The 9,188-nt window shown below is 50.0% G+C and overlaps 2 protein-coding genes across 2 annotated transcripts in view; both read left to right on the plus strand.

The window, feature by feature from the left end:
- The window catches only part of dhx16 (DEAH (Asp-Glu-Ala-His) box polypeptide 16), a 24,247-nt gene extending 20,682 nt beyond the window's left edge, over nt 1-3,565 (plus strand). Inside the window, exons 20-21 of the mRNA XM_008281095.1 lie at nt 2,496-2,669; nt 2,905-3,565. Coding sequence (XP_008279317.1) covers nt 2,496-2,669; nt 2,905-3,033 — 303 coding nt within the window. The 3' untranslated portion in view covers nt 3,034-3,565. The remainder of the gene's footprint in view (nt 1-2,495; nt 2,670-2,904) is intronic.
- Nucleotides 3,566-5,391: 1,826 nt separating this feature from the next.
- On the plus strand, nt 5,392-8,102 carry rnf183 (ring finger protein 183). Its single transcript, XM_008281096.1, has 2 exons — nt 5,392-6,125; nt 6,614-8,102. Exon 2 carries the CDS (start codon nt 6,669-6,671, stop codon nt 7,626-7,628), a length of 960 nt encoding a protein of 319 aa, XP_008279318.1. The 5' UTR covers nt 5,392-6,125; nt 6,614-6,668; the 3' UTR covers nt 7,629-8,102.
- The last annotated feature ends 1,086 nt before the right edge of the window (nt 8,103-9,188 follow it).

Here is a 9,188-nt window from a genome sequence, read left to right on the forward strand (position 1 = left end):
AGCATTAAGTCCAGTTAGTCAGGTCATGATAGTAGAGATGTTTTAAACACATTGTGCTTCACACAGGATCCACTGGTGATTGTTTACATGCTCTAAATTTAACAGACCGTCTTTGGTTCCACGTCAGGAGCATCAGCACTGAGTTTAACCCTAACCAATATCATTCATACATTGTAGTCCATATGAAGGCCCGCTCCAGTTACCTGGAGGTGTCCAGGGGATGGAAATGTAGGAGCCTGAAGAGTTCATGTGTTGAATGAGTTTATCTAAACCGTAGTGAACTCTGGTTGTATCTGATGTCTGCTTTGAAAGCTTCTCAGTCAGCTTCAGGCTTCGCTGGCTGAAGGTAAACCATTTAGGATGAGTTGGACTTGACCCTAAACACTACAAGCTGCTTACAGGTAACGGTCAACATAGTTCCTGATTTATTCTTCAAGTTTCATCCGAGTCTTGTACTGCTTTACTGCTCAGAGGGAGTTTATCAGGACCAGCCCAGAGCTGGTGTTCCTGTGTTGTGCGAGCAGCCGGAGATAAGCAGAGGGCGTTCCTTGTTTCAGCAGTTACGCCTTTTCTAACCACTAACTGCCTTTTCTTCTGTCAAGCTTCCTGCAGACCAACAGGCAGAAACTAAAGCCGACATGTTTGGTGATTGTGACGTGAACATGTAGCGCTGTATTCATTAATGGGCTGTGGCAGCGCTGTGTGTGTGTTTGAAACAGGAACACGGTGACGCCTGCTTACAGCCAGAACAGGAGGAGTTGGTCAGTTTCAGATATTTGTTGTGTTTAGGAGGACAGAGCTTCATGTTTGGCCCTCTGACCCGATGTCCTCAGTCAGCTCTGAGCTTTAGTTTTAGGAACACACCCGTCACCTTCAGCAGGTGTGAACAGTTTGTTAGCATCTGTGGACAGAAGAGGAGGAGCAGGAGGAGGATTTGGATAGTTTCTGTTGTGTAATCACAGAAACAAAGCTCCTCCGCTGACCTGCTGGAGAACGAGCACGAGGTGCCGCCTCTCAGTGTCTGGACGCTTCACTGTTTGTAATCTGCTTTAGTTTCTCAGTTTCCTGTCTGTCTTCTAGCATTTTGCATTCATTTTATTTTGCTTCACAGTTTAGTTTTGCAAATACTTTTGATCCTGTTTTTTGCCGCATTCTTGTTGTTGCCGTTCTCACACACACTTCGGTCAGCTCAGGTGTGCCCACATCCATCAGCCGGCTTTAATCTGTGTCATCCCCGATGCTGGTACTGGAGCTGCAGTGTTGACGTCCCCGACGTTCGGATGCCTTCTTGTAGCTGGACATCTTGTTCTCTCAGACTGTTGAGCCTGTTGGAGCTTGTTTGAGTGAAGCAGCATTTCTACACTGATAAAATGATAAAGATTTCATAGATATTGTTTTCCATGAAACAGCTAAACTCTGAAAGACTCTAAATATTATTATTCAGAAACCAGTGGATCGCGTCACAGAATTCAGATATGTGGGGATGGTGTTGATGAGTGACAGGAAGCAGAGCGCGAGGTGGACGGAGGGACGTGATGTGGGTGTTGCACCAGACGGTCCTGGTGAAGAGGGAGCTGGGCCAGAAAGCACAAAACGTACCCCTGATGGTCATGAGCTCTGGATGGTGAGCAAAGGGTTGGATCATGAGTCCAAGCAGCTGAAACAACTTTCCTCTGTAAAGATGCTGAGCTCAGCTTTGGAGGCACGATGAGGAGCTTGAAGCAAAGTCGCTGCTCTGTTGTCCTTAAAGGAGCCAGCTGAGGGGTTCAGGTATCTGGTTAGGGTGTCTTCTGGGTCTTGGAGGTGTTTTGGGCTCCAGGGTAGACCCAGAACCCACTGGAGACATTTCCTGTGTCATCCAGGAACACCTCAGGATCCCCCAGAAGCAACCAGAAAGCGTTGAGGGATGGATGGAATTAAAGTTTGATGCCTTTGTGTGGTGGGCCTGGACAGAAGGCAGAACGTGGTATCATGGTTATTTGTCTGTTCATAATAAAGCTTTCGCTGCTTGATGGAAAATATTACAATTCACTTGTTTCTAACTCCATTTGTTAAGTTTGTATATCTGATTTATCCATTCAGGCTGTCTGTAGGTGTGAACAGTTGGTGGTTGGGACTGTCTGAACCAGCAGCTGCTCTCTTCCTCTTCTGTTGTCAGCCGCAAATGCACCCACTGACGTCTGCATGTTTTACATGATGTAACTGAGCATTATTATCAAGTCATTAGAAATAAACCGCGTCCACAGAAGCATCTCTGCAGCACCGAGAACCAACCAGCTGTGTGCCATCTTTGAAAAGCAGCAGAGCCCAGCTTCTGTTGGATTTCCATCACCTCTCGCTAGGTGTAGCTCTCGTATGAAGTTTTCTGCTCTGACATTCTCTCTGTGCTGTGTTGATGCTGTACCAGCCGTGTGTTGATACCCTGATCCTGCTGGTTTCTACCCGTGTAGCAGTGAGTCAGCTCTTTGTAACCCGTCTCCCCTCCACCTCCCCAGGCGGTGACGGCAGGATATTTCTATCACACAGCGCGACTGAGCAAAGGCGGCTACAAGACGGTGAAGCACCAGCAGACGGTGTACGTCCACCCCAACAGCTCCCTGTTCGAGGAGCAGCCCCGCTGGCTCATCTACCACGAGCTGGTCTTCACCACCAAGGAGTTCATGAGACAGGTCTGCCTGCTCAGCATGTGTCACTGTGTGCTTTTAATAGGCCTCTGAGTCTCCCTCAAATATTTACCGTGTTGGGGTTGATAAGTAGCCGTTGCAGGCTCATGTGCAGGGCAATCACTGAATACGCTCTTGTTTAAAGTGTAAATAACAGTCACACCTTCCAGCGAGGCCGTGTGGAGTATTCCAGTGTTTAACCACCTCCACCCACTGATCATGCCCTCTCCCCCCCACGCAGGTGATCGAGATAGAGAGCGGCTGGCTGCTGGAAGTGGCTCCTCACTACTACAAGAGCAAAGAGCTGGAGGACAGCAGCAGCAAGAAGATGCCCCGCAAGCAGGGCAAGACCAAAGAGGAGCTGGGCTGAAGGGACGATCACAGCTCAGGATAAGAGGTGCAGGGACACACAGGCACTCCTCTCTCAGGGCAACATGGGGCAAATACAAGAACTATAAGTGTGTCTGCACATGGGTCCAAGCTGCAGAGTGGTGTAGGACTCGTGGCTACGGCGGGAGTAGATTTGGACCACATTATTCAAATAAACACAAGAGGTGTGCTGAGGTTGATGCACTCATGGAACAAAGATGGGTTTAGGGAAAAGTGGGCTAGGTTTAATCATAAACCAGCTGCGTCTGCCACAACAAGGGACATGAGCGATCCGAGCCTCCCTCATCCACAGAGCGCTGCTGACTCACCAGGAGGGCGTGTCGGCCCGTAAATATGACTGTCTGTGCGTTTTTCTTGGCTGAATGTTGACCTGAACAGTGGGACTCTGTCAAACTGTGGTTTGTGCCAGCAGCACGCTGACCAGACTTATTTCCAGGTAACGAGTTTCTCCCACACGTGCGGCTCCTTATCGTTGTTTTCATTTTTCAGGCCAATAAAGTTTTACAACCACCTGTTTTTGTCGGATAATTTACGGCTTCAGAAGTAGCCGTCATATCTTTGTTTACCGTCTTCCAGATATTTTTTTCCTGGTTTAATGTGCATGAGGAAGTTCACTGTTGTAAAACAAGTTGGATGAAGACGCCTTATCCGGACGACCTCCTGTGACCTTTTCGTCACCGTGGTGAAGTGACGCTGGGAGTCTGCTGTAGAGATCTTTTAGCGTTAACGTAAGCTGATCTACCACAACATAAATCACCTGTCGGGTGTTGTGTCGCCCCCTTTTTGCTGCCAGAACAGCTGCGGCACATCAGGGCATCTGGGGATGTCCTGTGGGTTGCAGGCTGAAGCCTTCATGGATCCAGCTTGTTCTGGTTGATCCTGCAGAAGCACAATGAGGTTGGGAGCAGTTTGGTGTGATGCATGATTCACTGGAAACATGTTTGTGTGAATATGAGGAAGCCCAGTTTTCTCCTGAGAACACTGCACCCTAAACCCTGTGCCAAGATGGCCAGTGCTCTTCAGCTGTCAGTGGTTTGATCGATGTGTCGCTCCAGTTTGGAAGAGGGTTCATCTTCAGCATGTGAGTCCAGACAAACCGGGCTCTGGCTCACTAAGGCTGCCTACTGCAGCAGGAGTTTGTGCCTCCGTGCCAGCTGTGGGCCGAGGCTTCATGTTTCCACTCCGTTCCTGTCACTCTCGTGGAACGCCTTGAGAGCATTTCCTCAAGTTTAGCAGAAATGGTCACTAAAAACTCAGCTGATTAAAATGTGGTGGTCAACGGTCACTGAGGCCTTCTAGAGCTGTGACGTGTTGGACTGAAGCTGGAGCTCCTCTGGCAGCAGTTCACAGAGGAAACAAAAGTCTGCTCGTCAGCTGTAGATCAACTGAGTGATCCGCAGAGCACCGAGTGGTTCTGCCTTTATTCTAGATGGACATAAAGAGCCAGTATTGGCAGGAAATCATCTGAACCTGATTATGACATGCTGTTCCAAAGCGGAGTGGGAGCTGACTTCTGAAAGCAGAACCACACCAACTAGTTTATTTAATGACTGAGGCGTTCAACTGGGACCAGTTCGCTGCTGTTTTAGATGATCTGCCTCTGGCTGCTGAGCTGTGATCCACAGACTGCTGCTTGCAGAGGTTCCTCGGACATGCTGTCCGTTAGCTTGAAGCCGACTCATAGTAAACGTTAAGTGAAGCCAGCAGGATGCATCAGGTTGGGCCGGTTTTAAAGTTGTGAAAAACACAGATGTTCACAGGTAGTCTCCTCCTCGAGCTGTGGAAAAGTCCTGAAAAGGGTTTTTCCTCATTAACGTAGCACCAGAGATTGTCTGATTAATGAGCATCTGATTGGACGAGAGAATATCCCAGCAGCCGCCTGAACAAGTCATTCACTGATCACGACTACATTTCCCATCAGTGTGTAGCAGGTCACATCACATCAAGCATCCAGCACATCAGCCTCCTGGCAGCTTGTCAACGCGTCCCTCTGGAGCAGGAGGAGTGACCAGTTCACCATGTGATCATGACTTTTGGTCTGGTTCTGCTGTGCTGACTCAGATCTTGGGTTCCCACCTTCAACTCCGCTGGTTGTTTAGATCTCTTCTCATCCATGTTTGAAGCGTTGCCTACAGTCACGACTACAACCGTCTGTCCTGTCAGGATCTACTGGGAAAGCAGAAGCACCTGAACACACATGGATTGGGTTTCTGTAAAAGCGTCCACGGAGATGTTTGGTGGAGGGACACGCCGGTTATTTAAAGCATGACACCGCTAACGTTTCAAGACCAAACAAACAAAACAGGTCTGACATTAATATTTAATGTCACATATTTAAATCAGTTCTGGCCTCGACGTGGATTCACCAGTTAATGTCTGTGCAGGTGCAGAGGGAGGCCAGCTTAAGCTCAGCCCACAGAGACGAGACGGCAGTGCAGGTATGACAGGTATGAGGTGTGATGTGTGCAGCGCTGACAGAACCGTCCTGGTCCTGCTAAAGCAGCAGCTGGAATGTTCCCCACAGTAACGGTTGTTCATCCGGATTTGGATCAAGCTCACAGAAAGTGTTGGTGTGCTTCTACTGCGTGAGCCTTCGTGCCACCGGTTTCAGGTCTGATGAGCTCAGTTAAACTCCACATGATCGAGGATGTGTGGTTCTGATTAATGAGAAGGTTGAGCTGCCAGTGACACCACGGTGCCGGCTCTGTCTGTGGGAGTGGGCAGATGAGAGCTGTCTCAGTAAATGGCCCGATGATCTACATATTCCACACACTGACACAGAAAGAAGAAAAAAAACAGCTCTGGATCCGTGCAGCTGGTTCAACTGGTCTGACGAGAAACGGGAGGGCGAGAGGCAGCGAGGAGGAGGAGGAGGAGGGTTCAGAGGAGGCAGTGCCGAGTCTACAATTAGAAAACAAGATAAAGCAGGAACGATAAGAGCAGAGCACAGCAAGAGGGACAAACGTTGAGGTTTTACAGCCATGCAGTTTGGTGATGTGTCGCTGATACACAGCAGGAGCATCTGACCGGTTAACGCTGACGACGGGATCCCACATTCATCTACCTCAGCAGGTCAGTCTTTGATTTACTTTGTCCTTCTTGGTGTCTGCCGCTCTGGGCTTTAGATTGAACAGAAACATGTGCTCTTGTGACTTTAAAGGAAGTGAACTGTGAGCCTCCGTTGGGTTGAAACCAGACGACATGATTAAAAACAACGGAGCTGTGGAACGAACCAGCTTCGCCCTTATTTTAGTTTTGCTTTACAGGTTTCTGTGAGCCAGCGGGATTAAAAACCTGCTCACAGAGCTGCCAGCACATGTTGGCTGATGATACCTGTGCAGGAAAACCTACTAAACAAATACAGCAGCTCATTATCAAGCAGCACATGGCTGTTGCATAAAGGAAAACAATAGAGGTGTTAGATAGCTAGAGATTAGACATTACTGCTTCATCACTGTGAAGCAGCAGTGGAGGCGGTGCAGGTAAATTCCTGCAGCTTGTTTCCTGCTCTACTGGTTTCTGGGAGCCAATAAACTCATGCTGGCTTTAATTTTCCACAGGGACACTGGGACTCAAACTCCAGCCGCCACGCTGCCTCTGACATCGTCCTCCAACATGAGTGAGGATGACCAAAGCCGTTCTGGCCAAGGAGCCAGACCGGCCCCCAACGTCAAACCCAAACTCAGCCAGAACAGCAGGAACAGCAAGGAGGACCACCGGAAGAAAGAGAAGCCGGCGAAGGTGAGGAGGTCGAGGAGTACCGACTCGGAGAGGGCCGAAAGAGGACGGAGGAGGGAACGAGACCGGCACCAGGGAGAGAGGAGGCAGCGTGGGAGGAGCGAGGAGGCCCGCAGACGAGACAGGAAAGAGGCTGAGAGCGACCGCAGGAAGACGAAGCCCCCCGAGGACGATGTGGAGGACACCGAGTGCGCCGTGTGCTTCTGCTCCTACGACAACGTGTTCAAGACGCCCAAGCTGCTGGCGTGCGGACACACCTTCTGTCTGGAGTGCCTCGCTCGCATCAACGTGGTGTCGCCTGAGCTCAAAACCCTGTCCTGCCCCGTGTGCCGCGAGCTGACCGAGCTACCCCACGGCCAGGACCTGCCCCGCCTGGGCAACAACGAGGACATCATAGGGAAGCTCCCGCCGGACATGCAGAGGGCGCTGTCCATCCGCTTCAAGCGCAGCAAGGGGAAGCTGATGCTGAAGAACCCTCCTCCCAACAGCCCGACCAAGCCGAGCTTCCTCACGCTGCCGAAGAAGAGCCCGGAGGCCCAGGCGACGGCGGGCGGCGACCTCAACCTGAGCGCGATGGAGCAGGGAATAGCGCCGGCCACTGTGGTGGACGTGGGCCGGCCGCCCAGCAGGGTGAGGGGCCGCATGCGCAGGTTGTTCCGCTCGGACCAGTGCTACTACGCTGTGGTGGGGTCCATCATCACCGTCACCGTGGTGCTCATGCTGGTGGGCATTCTGGCCTTCGTCATCATACCCAACGTGGTGATCCGCGGACCTCCGGGACCAGATAGCCCGGCGACACGCCCCCCCTCAGGAAACGGCAGCACGTTCAGACCCTGAAGGAGCAGGAGGACTGATCGCTGGAGATCCGGCCACTTTGTTTAGTTGTTTTACTGTCGGTGAAGGAAAATCAAAGCACATTCCAGCTTTTTCACTCGAAGCTTGAAGAAATGAAGGAAAACCAGAAGCAGCATTGTTTTGACAGGCAGGTCGGACTGTGAAGGAACGGGTCAGCAGACCTGCATCATGCTGGGTTGTTTTCTGACTGTGCCTGTGATTACTGTGAAAGCCTGAGTGTGGATAAAGATTAATAAGCTGTAAATCTTTAATGCACTAAACCCTGCGCTGACAGCAGTCCTACGCTTGGACTGCATCAGGCTGATTTCCAAAACAAGTTCAGGGTTTCTAGTTCTGACTAATTTTTGTTCATAGTCGCTGTACATAGCCGTAGATGATTTCTATATTTGTATAAGAATGGACTTTGTTTCGCATCACATCTGTCAAATAAATGGCGTTTGAGACATTTAAAGCTCACTGTTTTGTGTTGTCTCCGTTAAATGTCACAGCTTGCTTCAAAGAGGGCTTCTCGTTACACCTGCACGCCTCCCTCAGACACCTGACACCCTCTAGTGGTGTCAACACTCTGCTGCCAGCGTCAGGACTCGTCAGCTGAGCGTCTGGGTTCGTCAGGCACCCAAACCTGTTGGACGGCACCAACCTCTCCGTGGCATTTTTTCTGGATATGCTGTCCGACTGCTTCATGTGAAGGAATGTCCAGAGCAAACAGCAGCAAGGACAGAACGAGCAGCAAAACACAACAATGAGTTCTGCTCATGATGAATGGAAAAGTAAACACTGGTGTAGCCTTGAACCTTCCCCTCAGCAGACATTCTGAGGTCATGAGTCAGCGTTGAGGCTTTATAGACATCTTATTGTTGGGAATGGATTTAAACATTTACAGACACACAACAACATGCTGGAAGGTTCCTAAAGCTCAGGCTGCTCCTGTTTTGAGTGTCCCTTTGGCCTTCGAGTCAAATATGTGATAAAGATATGATGTTGTTTCCTCTGCCTGCTGTTCAGGAACACATGATGCTGCTGTGGTCGTCTGTGTCTCACAGCGGGGCCCTGATTGGGCCTTGTGCTGTAATGACTGTCGCTAAATGTCATGACAAAAAGTAAGAACAAACACCGCTCAGTAAAAGCTGCTCAAACTGCTGAGCTTCTCCTCCTTCATCAGTGAGTCTGAGGGCTGATGACAGGTGACGTGGTCGTTCATCTGGGACAGACCTGTGAATAGCAGAAGACCTTTCAGTGGGAATGATGGCTTCCTGCTCACACTGACATGTCCTGGACCGGCCTCCTGTAACACACTGAGTCAGGCTGATGAGAGCGCTGCTGCACAATCTGCTTACCTCTAAAAAGATCCCTCATTTAAGTTTGTCACTGAGTTTGAAAGGATGCTTTATCGTCCAATCAGAGACCCCGGTACTCATAAAGTCTCACGTTTCTAATGTGAGCTCCAGTTATTGTACGAACTGTAAAACTTCCTCCGACGTTTAAACCCAAACATGTTGTCTGTGATTAAAGCTACACCTGATCAGTGTCTGAAAACTGCTC

This window comes from Stegastes partitus, unplaced genomic scaffold (genome assembly GCF_000690725.1).
Source record: "Stegastes partitus isolate 25-593 unplaced genomic scaffold, Stegastes_partitus-1.0.2 Scaffold222, whole genome shotgun sequence".
Taxonomy (NCBI): Eukaryota; Metazoa; Chordata; class Actinopteri; family Pomacentridae; genus Stegastes; species Stegastes partitus.